The sequence below is a fragment of the Lactuca serriola genome, chromosome 5 (genome assembly GCF_051521515.1).
Source record: "Lactuca serriola cultivar US96UC23 chromosome 5, Lser_US96UC23_V15, whole genome shotgun sequence".
NCBI classification, from domain to species: domain Eukaryota; kingdom Viridiplantae; phylum Streptophyta; class Magnoliopsida; order Asterales; family Asteraceae; genus Lactuca; species Lactuca serriola.
Window position 1 is genome coordinate 166,303,457 of NC_136412.1, and position 20,106 is coordinate 166,323,562.

Sequence of the window (20,106 nt, forward strand, 5' to 3'; positions counted from 1 at the left end):
TCGACAACCGAGGCTCCCAATGAGTCCCCCACGGACTTCCACCAATCCCTAGTTCGATCTCGTAAACACCCTGCTGCGAACCTCACCTTCGACCCCTCAGGGCAGAAGCTAATCATCTGTGCAGACTCAATGTCGGCAATCCATCGTCTGGCACCTATGGGGTCCTTCGCCCCGTGAAAATTTGGCGCACCACTGCCCCGAAAGTCCTTGAAGGACAGCGTGCGAGATCCTGACTGGCCAGATGCCATGTCGCTCCTAAATGCCCGGAGACGATCCTCCATCAACTCCAATATCCCTTCCTTGATCGACCCGAAGATGATGGGGGTCGACTCAAGGATGCCTCCGGTGATCTCAGACGCAATGAACTCACGTAGCCCCTCATCTACTGGCTCGGAACCTGATCCCGAACCTGATCCCTCTCCTGAACTGCCAACTGCTGGCCTCGAACGTAGTACCACCATTCTGAAATACAAAAGAAATAACAACTGTTAGCGATACTGATACCTCTGGAGGGATCACACTTACTACAAGTTCCCCGGTCTTATCTTGGCATTCCTCGATTCGGGTACGGATCCTCTACTTTCAGTAGTATGTGCCCATACTACCTTCCACATCTATCTGTACCTTCTCCTATCCTAGGCTTACCCTAGGAAACCTCTGACTCCACCCAACCCAGTCCTCAGCTGCTGAAGGCCTCTTAGTGATGCCAATTAGCTATTACCTGAATACAATCACATGTGACGAGGCTCGGATAATCTTTCGAGTAAGGGACTCATCCCTACAGCGGTTAAGACTCAACAAGAGCTACGCAATAGGGTCAAATCCAACACGCTGATATTATTCAACCCTGATCACATGTGACTTTAACGTACTCATCTAACAGCTAACTCCCATCACTTGAAAGCCCACATAGCACAAAGCAAACAACATTTGGACATAAAGAAAACAATCTCAAGCAACTCTATCCTCGTAGAGAGAAACTGAACTAGCATACAATGCTAAACTCGCACTATCAGGCATAACCTAAACATGCCATCCTACTGCTGTCTACTCAGTTCTAGCATGCAACTTTTTACACACTGAAGTACATAAAGCAGACACATAAGGCATCACTCCTAGATCCTTAGTCCTATTCTAGCATGTTGTTCTACTGAAACTGATAAGCATAACATAAGCTTGTATGGGTACTTTGGGGAATACTTGCTTGAGCTTGGCCGGTCGCGCACATCACACACTTCGTTCTTTCTTGGAACCCTTTACTAGCCTCTTAGAAAACATTTTATTTTTCCAAAATCTTTTAATCCCTCGATTTGAGTTCAAACACCCCCGAAGGTGTGTTCGAATCCCTCAAACCAGGGCTCTGATACCAGCTTGTAACGTCCCAAAAATACGAGCCAAAAATTTCGTTTTTAAAACATGTAGTTAGCAAAACATTTAGGAACAATCCATTCAACAACCATCTCATTTCACAAAAGATGTTGTATGTCAAAAAACATTGTCAAAATCATAAAAATGCCAGAGTACAATTTCCCAAGAAGATATCATAATCCGGAATACAAGCAGGTGTGTGTGTGATGTACCGCTACCGTGCCAGCTCCTTCCCCTTCGACGAAGAGGTACCTGAAACCAAAACTGAAAACTGTAAGCACGAAGCTTAGTGAGTTCCCCGATAATACCTCATACCATGCAAGCATACAATGTACAGCTAGGAGATACGGGCCTCACCCACACTCATGAAGATACGGGCCTTGCCCACACTCCGCTAGTCGGGAGATACGGGCCTCGCCCACACGCCACTATCTAGGAGATACGGGCCTCGCCCACACTCCACTCTCGGAGAGATACGGGCCTCGCCCACACTCAGCCGCTAACCCATAATATACAAGTATCACACAGACAACGAGTATAGACTGATGGGTTTTGACTATAAGAACATCCTATGTGCTCATACAAACCCTAATGCTTAGATCTAGGTTTGTCTATTGTACATGCAATTTATCCAAGACTATAAACCCTAGATCTAGAATATGATAATCAATATAACATATGAATTAGGGTTTAGATCATACCTTGATTGTTATGTAGCAATAACAATCCCAAATCCTTCTTGTAATGACTTTAGAATGCTTAGAGTCACAAATGTCACTCCTCTAATGGTTCACAAACACCAAGAGCAAGAGGATGAAGAGGAGAAGAGAAGGAGGCTGCCCAAAACGTGTGGAAACCCTAGAAGGAAGCTTGTCCACGTTTATGAGGCATAAGGGCACTATATATAGTGAGGCTATTAGGGTTATCTAACAAGGAAACCCTAATTTGGATGCTTAAGCCCTAAGCAACCCTTGGACTCCTTTCCTTAAGGCCTTGGACGATTTCTAATGGGTTTCCCCATAGAATTCGTCCACTCCTTAATATAAGGCAATCCATAGCCCAAATTGCAATTATCTTATAATTACAATTCCAGTCCCTTAAGTTTAATTAATCTCTTTTAGTCACAAACTTAATTCTTATTAATTCTTGACTAACATTAATTAAACAATATGATTTCTCCTTTAATATATTATTCCCATAATATATTAATAAATCATATTTAATCCTTTCTCTCCATAATTCATCCTATGAAGTTGCTTTGGTGAAGGCAACCCAAAAGGACCATGCACCATCGGGTCAAGTACATATTAAAATAGTTATGGACTTAGACAGTAATCCAACAGTCTCCCACTTGGATAAGTCTAATAACTATTCTGCGTATGATTTCAGATCCTGATCTACAGTCGTAGCTTTTTGAAGCCGCTGTCAGCTTTGATCCTATCAGATACGCGTGTCCTTTAGATAAGGGATCATATATTCCTCCATTTTAGATATCGTATAAGACATGATTTCTAATCATTCTCTCTTTACCATTTCTCGACTTCCGATTTATGACGACTGACTAATTGAACAAATCAAATTAGCCCTAGCCTGGCCAAGCATTTACGGTAGTCATCACTAAATCATCGAGGGGCCCAAAGATATTGCTTTTATACTACTTTGGATAAAAGGAACAGATAAACTTTGATTCAATGGTCGCTTGCACTTACTCACCGAATCACACACAACAATATGTTTTATAACACCAAGTTACTACTGCGTTTACATATTATTAATGTGCAACCGATTTGCAAGATACAACTCACACATCTCGGTTTCAAGAATATAAGATGTTATCGTCTCACCAATCACTTGTGATACAATTCATGGAGTGATCCAAGTGAGCGTGGGTTTAAACCAATGCTCAAATCATATTTATAAGCACTCATGAACGTTGCAACAAACATTTTCTTATGTCTAATGCTCTTTAGACAATCCACACACCAATTCACGACAGTCTTCATTCATACCTACTTCCAATATATGAACAACTGTGGCCCATTCGAATAATTTGACTGTTCAAAACCAATTAAATTATTCAGGAAGTCAAAACATGCAAAGTGAAACACAAGAATAATACTAATCCCATATGGCCTCAAACCTTTGAGCATAAATAAAACACCTTTTATTTATCACCATATCGATTACTCATTATTTGTTGTTTCGGGTAATCAACTTTTTACTTGAATTATTACACTTGTCCCATGCTCTTAGCATGAAAACAATGTTTACCTATGGTTCTTGCTTTGTGAAATAGATCAAATGAACACATTTCCAATCATACTCATTTCACAACTCCCAATCCTTTTCACAAGTGAAAGAATATCAAATTCTTGCCTCTTATGGAATATGCTAGATTCTAACATTTTATGCAATGATCCTTTCGTAATGTCATAGCACAAAAGTCACAATGACTATTGCCAATGATATTACAAAGTCCTCCATCGGAGATTGTTACAATACATTTCCTTAGATATGATATTACAAAGTCCTCCATTGGAAAATTTTAGAATGGTCAAATACTATAGCATTTGCAATCGATCCTATACCCGAAGCGTATGGTACACGATGCATAACGTCTTACATAAAGATTTGATACTTTATCAATCTTCTGGCATAATATTTTATGTGCTACGTTCTCAAAATTCGAACTATGAAGAGGAATGCCATAATCATAATAGAAATTTGTGAACACACTATGTTTCCTTGACTAAATTATTAACATTCCACAACCTAAGACTTTAGATTTGAAATAAATCATAATATTCTCTCCCTTAATTATAGCAAAACAACTATTCAACCTTTACAACTTTGCAAAGTATGAATTTTGTTTTTCTATAATTAATATTGCTAACTTGCAATACTTTCCATAATAATCATGCAATCATAACATTTATGCTCCCACTATCATGATGATTATTATAAACATAACACTTATGCTCCCACTAGCTTTGACATGTATTTAGAAACTAGCTTAACTTCCAGAAAAACAATACTTATTGAATTTCTTAAGTTCATGTTTCTAATACCCAATGCTTTGATAATCTTTTATCAAGGCTTCTTAAACTTATACACCTTTGCCTTAGATAGCTCATATGTGTGTCTAAACAATTTAGACTAATTGCTAAGCCTCACAATTCAAATTATGGAAAGGGATACCATAACCATAATCGAATTCGAGAATCCAATTTTCAGAGTCACTATCTTTTTAAAATCTCTCTTAGTGAAAGTATTTCCTCACAGTCATTTTCATGAAGGAGGGAATCTTATGACACTTAGATTTTAATGGTGTATGTGTTCCTATCCATGTGAATTTGTCAAAACCAAAGTTTATGACAAATTCAAACTCATATGGACCGAACTTTCTTAATCTTGACTTCTTGCTTTATGGTAACACAGCTGCCCACCATGTCTTCCATGTAGTTAAGCAGCTCACCCTTTCTTATCAATGTACTTTCCATTGATCAAGGTGCTTGCCTTTTATGCATTCAAATGAGAACTCATAGGGCTCACATGCATAATTAACTCAATTGGAACGGCACAGAAATAATATAGTGTCAACACGATAGGTTGTAAACCTCAACTCGTGTGCTAGTGACGATCAATAAGGTCTATTTTGATTTGTTCTTGAAACCTTTCAAGACCATTAAGACTCCCACTAACTCCTCGACATATAAGATTCTCTTGTTAATAAACATTTCTTGACAAACAAATATTTAAGAGTTAGTGTAGTTTTTATCAAAACACTTCATAAATAGGTCCTAGTTGGTCTTTGTCTTATCCAAGACATCACAACTTTCCTCATTTGATATATGTTATAAACCTTCTTAATACTTATCACTCAATTTCACAATCTTAACTCTAAGACTTGTTTTGGAACGAAGTATGATTGACTTCTTGATTTAACCATTTCTTCAATTCTTGATTCCTCTTCTTAGACATACAATTGTACTAAGACTCACTTAGAGGATCAATTGAGATATGGTTCTTAATCATTAAGACCTATCATAAAGCATAAAAGGTACTCTCCCTTCTTCTTAGAACAGAGAAACTTTTATCTTTCTGCCTATTTGATTCTTCTTATTCGTTCTGCTATTGATTTAAACTATTTCAATCAATTCAGAATCACACTTAATCTTATAAGTATAATCATATTTACTAAAACTTTAGTAAATCATGAAGAATATCTTTGTTACTCTTATGGTGGACTTTGATTAACACACAACTTTGTGTACTCGATCTCCTAGTCCTTCACTTGACATTTTGTCAATGAATTAGTCTAATTTCCAAATATGAAATTTCTCAATCATCGTCCAACCAAGTTGCATGATTCCAAGTTTCTGTCCAACTGAAACTTGGGCGATGAGAAACTCTCCCTATTTGGTAAATTCTCGACATTTCCACAAACAACATAATTAAGAATCAAATCCATTATTGCTAATATTAGAAACGTCCAAAACATCAATTTTTCATATATGCCATTGCAAGGATAAATAAATAATATAAAAATCAAAATCTATTTTATTGCGGAAAAATTTGTCCTTACAATGCAATTCATTGAAAAACTATGCTAATACATATTTCTAATTCTAACTCTAAGTAGTAGCTTAAGAATCTAATCTTCAAGTAATGCGATCGAAATCCATTCCTTCACGGTTAGATTCTGCTCACTTCTTCCCTTAAGCTTCCTTTCTGTTCTTCGATCCTACAAAACATCAATTGTAATCTTATCACATTATGTATTAAGAATCTAGAATAGAAGCTTAAAAGAGTTAGTCAATGGATTTTACCTAAAGCAGAGCCATACGTTTTGACTCTCCCATCTCTTAGATCTCTTAGGTAAGTAGGGCAGCTTCGTCTCCAATGCCCCTTCTCTTGGCGATAAAAGCAAATTGACTCTTTTGGAACAGGACATGGAACTACTTCAGACATTGCCTTTCTCTTATGATCAAACTTTTCGATCATAGCATGTCTTTCGTTGCCATTGCCTATATCCATAGAGGTCTGGAAGTCAGATTCACCAATCAACTTTACTTTTGCATTGCGCCAAACCATTGTTGATTCAGCAGCAATAAGCATATAAGTGAGATCTATAAGGGTCACGTCGTGGTTCATCGTATAGTACTCTCTTACGAACTCACTATACGAGTTAGGAAGTGACTGAAGAACCCAGTCAATAGCTATCTCCTCACAGACAATGGATCCTAACATTCTTAACCTATCAATGTGTGACTTCATCCCTAGGACGTGTGCACACAGCAACTTTCCTTCTTTATGTTTACTTTCCAAAAGGGCTTGAGTGAGCTTGAACCTTTCAAGCCTTCGAACTTGTGGGTTAGGGAGAATATTTGGAGGAGGTGGAGGAAGTGAAGCATGATCTCTTGTTCCTCGATCGAATCGTGGAATATCATCTTCATGTGGAATGCTTGTTCCACGGGATTTGGGAAGACCATAGTTGTCGTACTTTGACATCTACAAAACGGGAGAAAATGAATTCAAGTTAGTTCATCGATTGAGTCCCTAGTAAATCAACCAAATGAGATACTAAGGCTAGGACCCAACACAATACGCTACAACCTAGAAAAGGGATGTCGTAATCTAGTTGCAGAATATTTGAAGGTAAGTGAATGACAATTCACTAATTTTCACCATGAAAAACGAAAAAAAAATTTAAGTTTTAAATCTATGAAAACTCCTAGATCCGTTGAGATTCATTGAACATTTCAATGGCATGTTTAAATCTCGATATGCCCCTCTAGTTTGTGAATAGGATGCCGAGGATCACAAAGCGGGTGTGAATAACCATGCAAACTTACATGGTGCCCCCATATGTTACAGTCACCTATTCGATGTGCCGGTAAACCACACACGCTCCACCAAACTATGACAAACATTGAGTCAGCCTTTGCTACCTTTGCTTAGAACCATTTAGTGTGCCGGTAAACCACACACGCTCCACTAACGTCTTCGCAAGGGCACAAAGTGTAATTTCATGGAATTGCATCAATTCACTATTGCCTAAGTAACAAAGATTGGGAATTTGTAAAACATTTAGTTACTTTTGTACTTCATTATACTTATAATGGAAGGTTTTGTCCTATCCTACCCGTTCGGCTAACGACCATCCACTAGTCAAGAGTGCGGTGGGTAACAGTGGATACCCATTCAATCGCCATTTTATAGGCAATTTCCTTAAACACCCCTTATACACCAGTTTCGTGAATGAGGCCTACTAACGGTAAGACTGACTTTTACTCATACATATATATAATGTTAGACTTTTAATGTAATATATAGTATAGGGTGTATTTTACACTTTTAAAATACTAGGTGGTCAAATTTAACGATTATACTTTTAATTCAATTAAATGTAAACCAAAACTTTATGGATTTATTAAACCTCTTTTAATTATACACCTTAATTAATTAATAAAACCATAAGGATGTGATTTGAATCTTTTCAAAACATGACTAGGGTTTTAGAATTTAACATTCCTAAATTAAACCTTTTAATCAACTTTTAAATTCCAAAAATTGAGGGCAAGTTTTGAAATATTTCAAAACATTTAGGTTTAGAATTTAAATAAACATCAAAATTAAACATTTAATCAAAATTTAAATTCCAAAACTTGAGGGAAAGTTTTGAAACCTTTTCAAAACATTAGGGTTTCAACTATTTAAATTTCAAAACTAAACCCTTGAGTTCAAATTTAAACTATAAAACCTAAAGGGGAAAAATTGAAACTTTTCATAACACAAGGATCAAATAACAAATAATATAAATTAAACAATTAATTTCATCATTATCTATATTTGACCTAATTTCAATTTCTTGCAAAATAAGTTACCCAATTAATACAAATAATCAACTTTAATCATATAAGGAAGTTATTATCTAATTAATTGGTAATTATCTTGTGTTTTATCAAGGATATACTCAAAAATATGAATAAAATCGGATCTTAATGATCTAAAACAGATAAGGCAAGTATCCATGAGAAAAACAGCAAGAAATCCCGAAATCCCCTCTTTCTAACGCATGAACTCACCGAGTACCCATATGGACTCGCCGAGTCCATCAGGCAGGCTCACAAAAATTGAATTTTTCAAGCATGAACAAATTAACAAGGCATAAATACAATAGAAACCAATCTAGGATCTGATACCACTAATGGGTTTTGACTATAAGAACATCCTATGTGCTCATACAAACCCTAATGCTTGGATCTAGGTTTCTCTATTGTACATGCAATTTATCCAAGACTATAAACCCTAGATCTAGAATATGATAATCAATATAACATATGAATTAGGGTTTAGATCATACCTTGATTGTTATGTAGCAATAACAATCCCAAATCCCTCTTGTAATGACTTTAGAAAGCTTAGAGTCACAAATGTCACTCCTCTAATGGTTCACAAACACGAAGAGCAAGAGGATGAAGAGGAGAAGAGAAGGAGGCTGGCCAAAACGTGTGGAAACCCTAGAAGGAAGCTTGTCCACGTTTTTGAGGCATAAGGGCACTATATATATAGTGAGGCTATTAGGGTTATCTAACAAGGAAACCCTAATTTGGATGCTTAAGCCCTAAGCAACCCATGGACTCCTTTCCTTAAGGCCTTGGACTATTTCTAATGGGTGTCCCCATAGAATTCGTCCACTCCTTAATATAAGGCAATCCATAGCCCAAATTCCAATTATCTTATAATTACAATTCCAGTCCCTTAAGTTTAATTAATCTCTTTTAGTCACAAACTTAATTCTTATTAATTCTTCACTAATATTAATTAAACAATATGATTTCTCCTTTAATATATTATTCCCATAATATATTAATAAATCATATTTAATCCTTTGTCTCCATAATTCATCCTATCAAGTTGCTTTGGTGAAGCCAACCCAAAAGGACCATGCACCATCGGGTCAAGTACATATCAAAATAGTTATGGACTTAGACACTAATCCAACATAGACAACTCTATCATACTGACATATATCATAATCAACTCAACCAAGAGATACGGGCTCGACCCACACTCTAATACTAACATCTCGTCTATACGGGCCGACCTTGGCGCCTTAGACCCGTTACTACTGGAAGGAAACTCACCTCAAAGTAACTGCCGATCTGTGTGGGAACTGACTGTCTGCTGCTACTGCCGCTCCGGAAATCCTCTAGCTATAATTCCCACAAAACCCTTAGTCAAATACTGCTAACCGACTTCAGGGTAAATTGACCATTTACCCTTACAAATCAAGAGTCAAGTCACAGTCAACTGCCAGTTGACCAGACTCGCCGAGTTGGCTTGCCAACTCGCCGAGTCCCTTTCCCTTAGTCTGACCATAAATCTGTCTCTACTCGTCGAGTTAGACGTTGACTCGACGAGTTTTCCTTCTATACCCAAGGTCAATAGTCCTTCATCCTACTCGCCGAGTTGTATGAACAACTCGCCGAGTTCATCTTCATCCGATGAACACTTTATGCTATGACTCGCCGAGTTGTGTGAACAGCTCGTCGAGTCTGTTCTTGATCTAAGAAGGTTGCCTTGAACTCTCCGAGTCAGGGCATTGACTCGCCGAGTTCCTTCCCGGATGAGTTCGGCTTCCAACTCACCGAGTCCACCCTTGACTCGCTACTCTACTCGGCATAAACGAAAAGGGGGAAAACTCGAGGACTCGCAACCTGACTCGCCGAGTTCGATGAGCGACTCGCCGAGTCTGCCACATGCAAATACTATACACTCAATCTTGTTCGAATCCAGTCCATTCCATTTACAGATCTGGGTTCTTAGGGCAGGATTTTCACGTAAAGTTTCCAACTTTACATGTAGAAATGCATAGAATGGGAATTAAAGGCTATAGATCTGAGCTTTTGGAGCTCAAACATGACTAGATCTAGCAGATAATCAACCTATTACGAACTCTACTTCATGCACAAGCTTGGAAAAAGGTTCAAGAAGAGCTCAAAAGGTGCTCTAATGGGGTTTTAAGCATAAAAATAGAATGGAGTAGAGATATACCTCAGAGAACTCTGAAATAGCACCAAGATATCTGGTCTCCTTCTCCTCTTCTTGCTCCACTCTCCTTCTTCTCCCAAAAACTTCAAGGAATCAGTCTAATCACTTTAATCTCACAAGAAACGATTTAGGGTTTGATGTAGGGCACTCTGAGGGTGAAAGGGGGCGAGCTTGGGCCGCACAAGCTAGCTTAAATAGGGGGAAACCCTTGGAATTAGGGTTTCATCAGACAGCGGTGACTCGCCGAGTCCGGATATTGACTCGCCAAGTCGCCAACTTAAACATGCTCCGGATCCCGTCTCTACTCGGCGAGTCGGACCTACAACTAGCCGAGTCCAAGGCTAAATTTTACGTACTAGGAACTAGATGCTACACTGATACCACTGATGGGTTTTATACAAACAATCCTATGTGTGCATGAAACCCTAGTTTGGATCTATGTTTTCACTATTAGATACACAACATTATGAACATATGGATAAAACCCTAATGTAGCATGCTATTTTTGAAAATCACATAGAAGGTTATATCACATACCTCTTGTTGTTATATTGCAATAACAACTTAAATCTTCAAACCCTTAGTCTTGAAAGCAAGCACCACAACTGTAGTGCCTCTAATGGCTCACAAACACAACAAGCAATTGGAGAGGCTATAGAGAGAGAAGGGAGGAGGTAGAAATCGTCCTTGGGAGATCTTAGAAGCAGGTGGACGAATTCTTAATGGCTAGGGGTCTTTATATAGGGTTGGGATTAGGGTTTCATTCCTTATCCTTATCCAGTTACTTGCGTACCAAGCAACCACAAGATAAGCCTTGAAAAAACCCTTATCTCTTGGACCTTGGATGATTTCAAGGATATCCTTATCCTTGAATTCGTCCATCCTTTAACAAGGATAACCATTGCCCTATTTTGCAACTATCACATAATTACAATTCAGCCCCTCTAGTTTAATTAATTACACTTGATCACAAAATTAATTCCTAATTAATTATTGACCAATATTAATTAAACAAATATGATTTTTCCTTTAATATATTATTCTTATAACATATTAATAAATCATAATAACCTCTTTCTGTATTTATTTCTCCAGTCAAGTTGCTTTGGTGAAGGCAACCCAAAAGGACCATGCACAACCGGGTCAAGTATTTACCAAATATGGTTACGGGCTTAGACATTAATCCAACAGAAAGATCAATGAATTCTCAAGCATCAGAAAAGGAAATTACAAAAGCCACCGGAAAGGTCAATGACTTGAAAAAGGAATTCGAGGAGTTCATGACTAACTTCCGAACTTCTTCTAATAAAAATGTGGCTGACGTAAACAAAGTCATTAAGGGATTTCAGGTGTCTTTAGAAGCAGAAAAAGAGGCTCTCTAACCTCATATTCAGAATTGAATGTGACAATGCTGATCTTCATACTTCCTTTTCCGAACAAATTCTTCGGTTACAAAATGATATGGCTGATGAGAACACGATCATAGATGCATTGGCTGAGCAAACTAAAAAAACGGAGGTACTTCAACAAAAATTGGAAAACGCATCGATTCATATTGAAAAGCTTGAGTAAGAAAATATTTTGGTTTAAGGGCGTAACCTGTGACAACCCGAAATATTTGGATCAAGCAAGGTCTAAATTTCAACCCTATTTCAATGAAAACCTTAAGAGCTAAAATTGCATAAGTTCTTGTATATGGAAGCATACACTTTGGAAGGCGCATATAAGGTAACCTCTCAAATGTAAACAAGTTTATCAAGGCAAACTAGACATATGAATTAGAATAAAAATCTAGGATCAAAAGATTGTCTATTGGTATTAAGGTTAGTCTCCCCACCACCTTTGAACATAGAAGACAATAAGAATAATTGCTTAAGGCAACATATATGGATACAAATATGTGTAACAAGTTTTGTGGAACCATGATTGAATGCACACATGGCTAGTTAACAAGAAACACACATTAAACACTTTGCTTGGAAGTTTTAGCACAACATCCCACTAAGGCCATCACCATTGAGTGCGTACTAGCTAAAAACATTAACACACCCTTGGGAAATCAACTAAAACCGTGAACCTACTTAGTAGGGCCACCTTTGGTCTTGAACTACCCTAGGAACCTAATGTATGGCCGTGAAAACCTCCTTAGTGGACCCCTTGGGAGTAAACACCATGCTAGGAAGTATCTTGGGCGTAAACACCATCCTAGGAAGGATCTTAGGGCGTAAACAACTTGGTGGACCACATTAGGGGTGTAAACTGACGGGTTTTGAGCATTATAACACTTTTATGGTGTATATGCAACCATATAAACCTTGGATCTATGTTTTCTCTATTATACATGCAAATATTCAATATTCCAAGGTTTCATCCTAACTAGCATTATATAAAGCAACTATAATACTAGAATCTAGTAGAATGACTTATCGTTTTATGTAGTAGCTTGATTACATGGAGCTTAAGAGCCTAGTGCGTCAAGTGTGACACCTCAAATGGTTCACACACCACCAAGAACCCTTGGAATAACTAGAGAATAAGGATACATGCACCAAATCCGTTTTTTCCCTCTTGTGTATACACACTAGTGCCCATTTCATTAACTAGGAACCTCTTTATATAGTGTGGAGGATTAGGGTTACATTCATGTAAACCCTAATACTCATGACCTTTCATTTCCATAGGATCCATGGGTTAAACACACCATGGACTATCCATGTAAGCTTAACCCAACCAAAATGAACTTGGCCCACCACATATATAAGAGTCCATATTTAATTAGTTCCTTTTGATCACTAGATTAATTCTAAATTAATTATTGAAAAACACTAATTAAATAAAATGATTTCATATTAATATATTAGAACTTATAATATATTAATATAAATCACTAATATCCTTTTTCTCATTTTATCTATCCAATTGTTCCCATGCCATGCAACCCAAAGGGACCATGCAAAATCGGGTCAAGTACATACCAACTATAGTTATGGGCTTAGACACTAGTCCAATAGTCTCCCACTTAAATAAGTCTAAAACTATTATTGCATATGACTCTAAAACCTGACTAGCTATCGTAGCTCTTAAAAGCTGATATCAAACTCTGAACAAATCAATGAAGCGTCCATTAGATAAAGGATCATATATTTCTCCATTCTAGATATCATATGGACTGAGACATGGATTATAATCATTCTCTCTGTCCATTTGTTGTTTCTCGATTTCTGATTTTTTATGATTGACTAACTGAGCAAATCAAATCAGTCTAGGCTTGGCCAAGCACTTAGGGTTGTGTCATCACTAAATCATCGAGGGGCCCACATATATCGCTTTTATGCTTTCCAGGGTAAAAGGAATGGATAAACTTCCACTCATATGCTTGTTTTACTACTTGTTGGAACATACACAAAGGCACGTTTTATAACATCAAGTTACCAATGTGTTTTCGTGCAATCAATGTATAACCAACTCATACGTAACAACCAAAAATTTCAACCAATTTAAAATTTTCGAAAAACAACTCGATTCCATTAAAGTTATTACAAAAAGGTTTTCATTACAGTTTATTTTAAGTATTCCCAGAATCTCATCACAACATAAACACGAGGAATGGTACGATCACGCCTTCGCCTTGCCACGGTCTCCTGAAGAACCTGAAAAACATAAAACCACAACTGTAAGCCCAAAAGCTTAGTGAGATATCCCCAAAATACCAACCACATATACCATACACGCATAACATGCCATAACATATCCGATCACAGAACAACCATGCACTTCGGGTCTACTGTGGGACTGGTCCGCCGCACCGGCCAACAGTCCACCTGGTCCACCCTCCGAGTCTAGCCGTATACCTCGAGTCTACAGTGTGACTGGTCCGCCCGCGCCGGGCCTTCAATCCACCTGGTCACTCTCCGAATCTAACCACATACATCGAGTCTGTAGTGTGATTGGTTCGCCCATACCAGGCCTTCAATCCATCTGGTCCACCCTCTGAGTCTACAGTATGAATGGTCCGCCCGCACCGGGCCTTCAGTCGGCCTGGTCCACTCTCCGAGCCTCGGCACGTCTGGTCCGCCCTCTTGGGGCCTACAGCCTATCCGGACCGCTCGCTGGGCCTTCGGGACAACCGGTCCGCCCTGGGTATCTTGGCCTACAACACAAAGCAGGACCCGCCTCAACCCAACTCCAGTCCAAACAACCATGTACACATTTACATACAATCATATACCAATTCACAGTCAACAAGAAGATCAAACAGATCAGATAACATATCATCATCCTAACCAGGATACCGACCTAACCGGTCACTAGCATAGCATCACCCTATCTCTCAGGATACCGATCTCAATCATGTCTCTAACATATACCATCCTAGCTACCAGGATGCAAACATATCAAAGCAATAACATAACAACAACTACCCGGATCTCAATCCGATAAGGGCCGGCCTTGGTGCCTTAGACCCTGTTGATATACTGAGGATAACTCACCTCGAAACTGACGGCTGAAAGGATAAGATCCTGCTGCTCCAAACCCCAGCACGAACTCCTCCACTGAACAACACCAAAGCACTAAACTCAGTAAATACTCATGATTACCAAAATACCCATGGAAGACAACTGGTCAACCCTTGGACAAAGTCAAAGTCAACCTGTAACGCCCCGGGTTTTCTCGGTACGTTTGGTTATTTTAATTTAATTATCCTTGTAACCTTGGGTTAATTTATTTAACCAATGTCTGATTTCTTATGTTATTGGACTCTTTTGATCATCTTGTAAACTCCTTTTTGAAGTCCATGGGCTATGGGCCTATTTGCAATGTCCATCTAGTTAATAGTACTTAATGTGTAAATTGAATCATTTGGAACACACACAAGGAAAACACTCTAAACCCTACCTCTCTCTCAAAAATCGTCCCTCTCTCTCTCTTTGGGATCAAGAGCAGCCAAGGGGCTGTTTGGAGCTTAATTCTTGTTCATTTCCAGCCTTGATTCGTATTGGTATGAACCTCCTTATCCTTTCTTACAACTTGATTCATAACCTTGTTCTAGTTTTATGATTTCATCTTCACCTCTTCTCCTTCTTATTTTATTTGTAATTGTATGTTATACATCATCTCAAGATCCTATCTTCACCCCATATATGGTGGATGATGGATCTAGGGGATTACATGTGGCAAAAGATCATGGAAACCCTAAAAGGGAGAATGATGATTTTATGTGCTTATGTTTATTTTCATGTTGATTATTATTACATCCTTGAGGCTAAATGAAATCCTAATGATCCCTAACCCTTTTTAGTACCACCATTATCATGGGGACTGAATTGGGATGATGAACACATCTTAAAATGTGTTTCAAAAGGAGAAGGATGGATAAGCCAAAAAGGAATCACGGGTGGCTACGATTCTGTTTTCCATCAGATCTGTAGTCATTTTGTAAAAATCATATCTGGATCTCTAGAACTCAAACGGACCCCAAACCAGTTCCAAAAGTTCACAAATTGAGTTGGCTAACTTTCTTAAGAAGGCCAACCTCACTGATAAGGGCTTTATCTATGTGAAAGAATGACATCTTTGCTGTTAGGTCTAATCCGGGTCTGTTCTGATATGTCATTTTGTTTTCATCATTTCTAAGGCTTGGAAAAGGATCCAGAGTGATTCCAAGTTTCTATATGTTCCTTATATTATGAATTTAAGATCTGGAGAATATGGGGTGTTATTTCCAATTATAAATTGGTTAGAATGGATCCACACTCCAGGTCAGTGGGCAGTCACCAGCTTTTGCTAGTGCTGTGATTGTCCACAATGTGAATTTTATATCTGGAGTTTGAGAGATGCTTTTCATTTCCAACTCTGAGACTTTCAATTTTATGTCCTTTACTTCTCTTAATTTTCTTTTGGACGAATTCTACTCACAAGTTGGGTAGAATTGGCCAACATCACTTGACTGTATTGTTGGAGACAGAAGTGATACGCCATTTTGTAAAATTCATATTTAATTCATCTTTTGGAGTTAGAATGAGTTCTTTATAGTTATGGAATCCTGAGCAATCATAGTTTCCTATAAAATTTAGTTAAAGCTATGTTTCTGTTTTAGATTTTGGAGTAAATCCGTTTTGAACAGCAGGTCTGTTTTAGAGACCTTGCTGTGATTACTCTTTTCTCAACTCATAGCTTCATTACTTCTCGTTTCTAACCTTTAGTCCTTCTTAGGCGAGGTTTTGAAGTTTGCTCAAGCTTGGTAGCATTATTTGTTTGTTAGACATCCTTAATACTCACTCAAGGTGAGTTCTCTCACACCGTTGTATTGATGATTGTGTTTGCTTGTTAGCTCGTGTGTGATTATTTGAATTTATTATAAAAGCATGCACTGTATGTAACTAATTATGGATATGGGGACACCACCAAAGGATACGGATTTACCGGTGCGGTGGGTAGGTAAGATCACCAACGTAATACTCTTCGTGAGGTGCGGTGATTAGGGCCAAATGATACGGGGTCTTCCCGGTGCGGTTCAAACCTACAAGTCCTTCTCGTAATATAGACATTGATTCGTTCTTTGTCTTTATCATTATAATTGGAAAATGGATTAGGGTTATTAAATATGAATGTTAGTACAATGTCTGTGTTTGAATTCACTAAGCTTCGTGCTTACGTTTTTCCCTTATAACTTTTCAGGTGCTAAGATTAAAGAGGCTAAGGCTTGACATGGAGCATCGGGACATCGCTACTAGTTATTTTGTTGGGACCTTATTATTATTATTACTTCCGCACTTATTTTATATGATTATTAAGTTGATGGATTATGTTATGACTATTTCAGTTGTTTTAATTTAACTTAAGATGGGTTTTAAAAGTTTAAAATTTTTGCAAAAAAAAAAAAATTGGGTGTCACAAGTTGGTATCAGAGCCACAGTTTGAGGGAACTAGGCATTCTTGTGGATGTTCTAGACTCAAATTTGAGGCTCTATAAGAGTTTATTTTCTTTTTAAAATAATTTTCAAACTTTCTGAAGACTAGTAGTGAAAGATGTCGCGGTGTACCAGTCAGCCAGCCAAGTAAGCCTTATTTCTTATGTTAAATGTTTATGTTAAATTGTTGACGATGAATTGGATTCTACTAGCCTTAAAATATTAGATTACACACTTAGTTAGTGTTAACATGTGAGAGAGTTGTAAAATTAACGACTAGAGCGAACTGGGAATTTTGAAACTAGACGCGAATGCGAAATTGGAACTTGTGTGGAAGGTAGTAGAAGGGCCCCTACTATTTGAAACATCGGTGCCGGTTTCGAGTCGGGGCAAGGTTGAAAAATTTTCGGCAAGCTGAGTGTTTTGTCTTCCTAGAAATATCTAGACTGAATTGTTTCTAAGATTTTCCTTCTTCTGTGGATACCAATGGCTCCGCCTGCTCGACTTAATCAGCTCCAAATGGAGCAAGTTAGGGATATTGTCGTTGAGGAATTCAATAACGGTTTCAACGAACTAATCCCGGGTGTGACCAACGACATAATCAACCAATTCGGTGCTCTTCTGGATGAGCGGTGTTACTGTCTCTGCCTGTTCAGGATTCGGCATACTACTTCGAGAAGTTCAACAAGTGTAGCTCTCCTCTTTGGAATGGTGAATCCGACCCAGTTGCTACTAAGCCCTGGGTGTCAGATGTTGAGGGCGCCTTCATAAGTGTTGGGTGTCCGAACTAGTACAAAGCAGTGATCGCCATGAATCAGCTATGAAAAAGGGGAAAGACATAGTGGAACACCATCACTGCCCTATTGAACGAAGACTAAGTGAGGGCCATGTCTTGGGCCCAATTTGTGGAGAGGTTCGAGGCACAATATGTGCCTAAGGTGGAGCAGCAGCGGATGCAGCAAGAGTTCATGGCCTTACAGCAGACTACTGAATCCGTTAGTGACCTGTACGCCAAGTTCTTGGAGATGCTATCTTTTTGCCCCTCGTTTGCTGGGAACGCGGCCTGGTTAGTCAGCCGGTACACTACCATTCTACGTACCGAGATTCGGGAATTCGTTAGCATGCAGGAGTTCCCGACTTTATCCGCGATCATGGATGCAGCGAGGAGGAGGGAAATCGAGTTGCAGACCCAGACCAAGAGGAAGGCCAATGACACCTCCTCCAAGACATCCGGAGATGCCCAGAAAAAGCAAAAGCAGGGTGGTAAGTCAAGGTATGAGTACAAGCCGTCTTCAAGTCAGGGCGAGAAAAATCCGTTGATACGCTACAACTGTAAAAAGCCAGGGCATCATTGGAAGAATTGTAGGGCTCCCCCTGCGAGTGCAGTTCCTCATATTACTTCTGCAGTTCCCATCTGCTATCACTGCAACGAGACGGGACACAAGAAGCCTGAATGCCCGAAGTTGAAGACTGGTAAAGGAGACAGGGGTACAAATCCTGCAATTGCATCATCCTCTAAGGGAACCACTATGGTGACACGAGGTCGTGCTCACCAGATGACTGTGGAGGAGCCGGTGATTACAACGACAATGGCAGACACTTATTTGCTAGATTCCAAGCCCGATGTTGTTATGTTTGATAGCGGTGCTGCCCATTCTTTTGTATCTCACACGTTTATTAATCGTTTGGGGCGTAGTATCGGAAAATTGGCTCACCCAATGGTTGTCGATGTTGTTGACAACCGCACTATTTATGTCACCGATGTTTATCGAGGTTACACTCTCGAGTTTTCTGGAGTTGAATTCCCCATTGATCTTATCCCTATTGCGATGCGAGAGCTCTGCGTTATCGTAGGCATGGATTGGCTTGATGCGTTTGATGCGGAAATCCACTGTCGTAAGAAGCAAGTTCGTGTTCGAAACCCTAGAGGTGGAGAACTTATTATTCAGGGGGACATTCCCCGCCTGGCTATGGCTTCTTGCTCTTCTGCTATAGCACTAGAAGACGTTCCTATCGTTTCCGACTTCAGCGATGTCTTTCCGAAGGAACTCCCTGGCTTTCCACCTATTCGGCAAGTGGAGTTTCGCATTGATTTGGTGCCAGGTGCGACTCCGGTAGCGAAATCTCCTTACCGCTTGGCACCACCTGAAATGAAAGAGCTCCAAGATCAACTTCAAGAACTAAGTGATAAAGGATTTATACGGATAAGCTGCTCGCCTTGGGGTGCTCCTATTCTCTTTGTGAAGAAGAAAGATGGATCCCAGCGAATGTGTATTGATTATAGGGAGCTAAACAAGCGCACGATAAAGAATAGGTACCCGTTGGCACGTATTGACGATCTTTTCGATCAGCTTCAGGGAGCATCTTGGTTTTCCAAGATTGATTTACGTTACGGTTACCATCAGATGCGGGTTCGTGAAGAAGACATTGAGAAAACAGCATTCCGTACTCACCCTCTAACATTGAGAAAACGGTATTAAGGTCGATCAAGCCAAGGTTAATGCGGTTAAACAATGGAAGATTCCAAAAACACTTTCTGAAATTCGCAGTTTCTTGGGTTTAGCCGGTTATTACCGGAGGTTCATTGAAAATTTCTCTAAAATCGCCTTACCACTCACCCGATTGACCAAGAAATCAATGAAATTCGTTTGGGGCCCGGAGCAGCAACTGGCGTTTGATGAGTTAAGGAAACGATTGTGTGAAGCTCCGATTTTGGCCTTACCTGATGGGGTTGAGGATATGGTGGTTTACTGTGATGCATCGCTTCAAA

At 39.1% G+C, this 20,106-nt stretch overlaps 1 protein-coding gene across 1 annotated transcript; it reads left to right on the forward strand.

The window, feature by feature from the left end:
- The first annotated feature begins 18,223 nt into the window (after nt 1–18,223).
- Nucleotides 18,224–19,816, forward strand: LOC145049931 (uncharacterized). The gene is made up of 2 exons (XM_078998265.1): nt 18,224–19,576; nt 19,742–19,816. Exons 1-2 carry the CDS (start codon nt 18,224–18,226, stop codon nt 19,814–19,816), a joined length of 1,428 nt encoding a protein of 475 aa, XP_078854391.1.
- The last annotated feature ends 290 nt before the right edge of the window (nt 19,817–20,106 follow it).

Coding starts and splice junctions, on each gene's coding strand:
- LOC145049931 (XM_078998265.1), top strand. CDS start 18,224: ATGTCTTGGGCCCAATTTGTGGAGAGGTTCGAGGCACAATATGTGCCT. Junction 19,577..19,741: donor GGGGTGCTCCTATTCTCTTT/GTGAAGAAGAAA, acceptor GGTTACCATCAG/ATGCGGGTTCGTGAAGAAGA.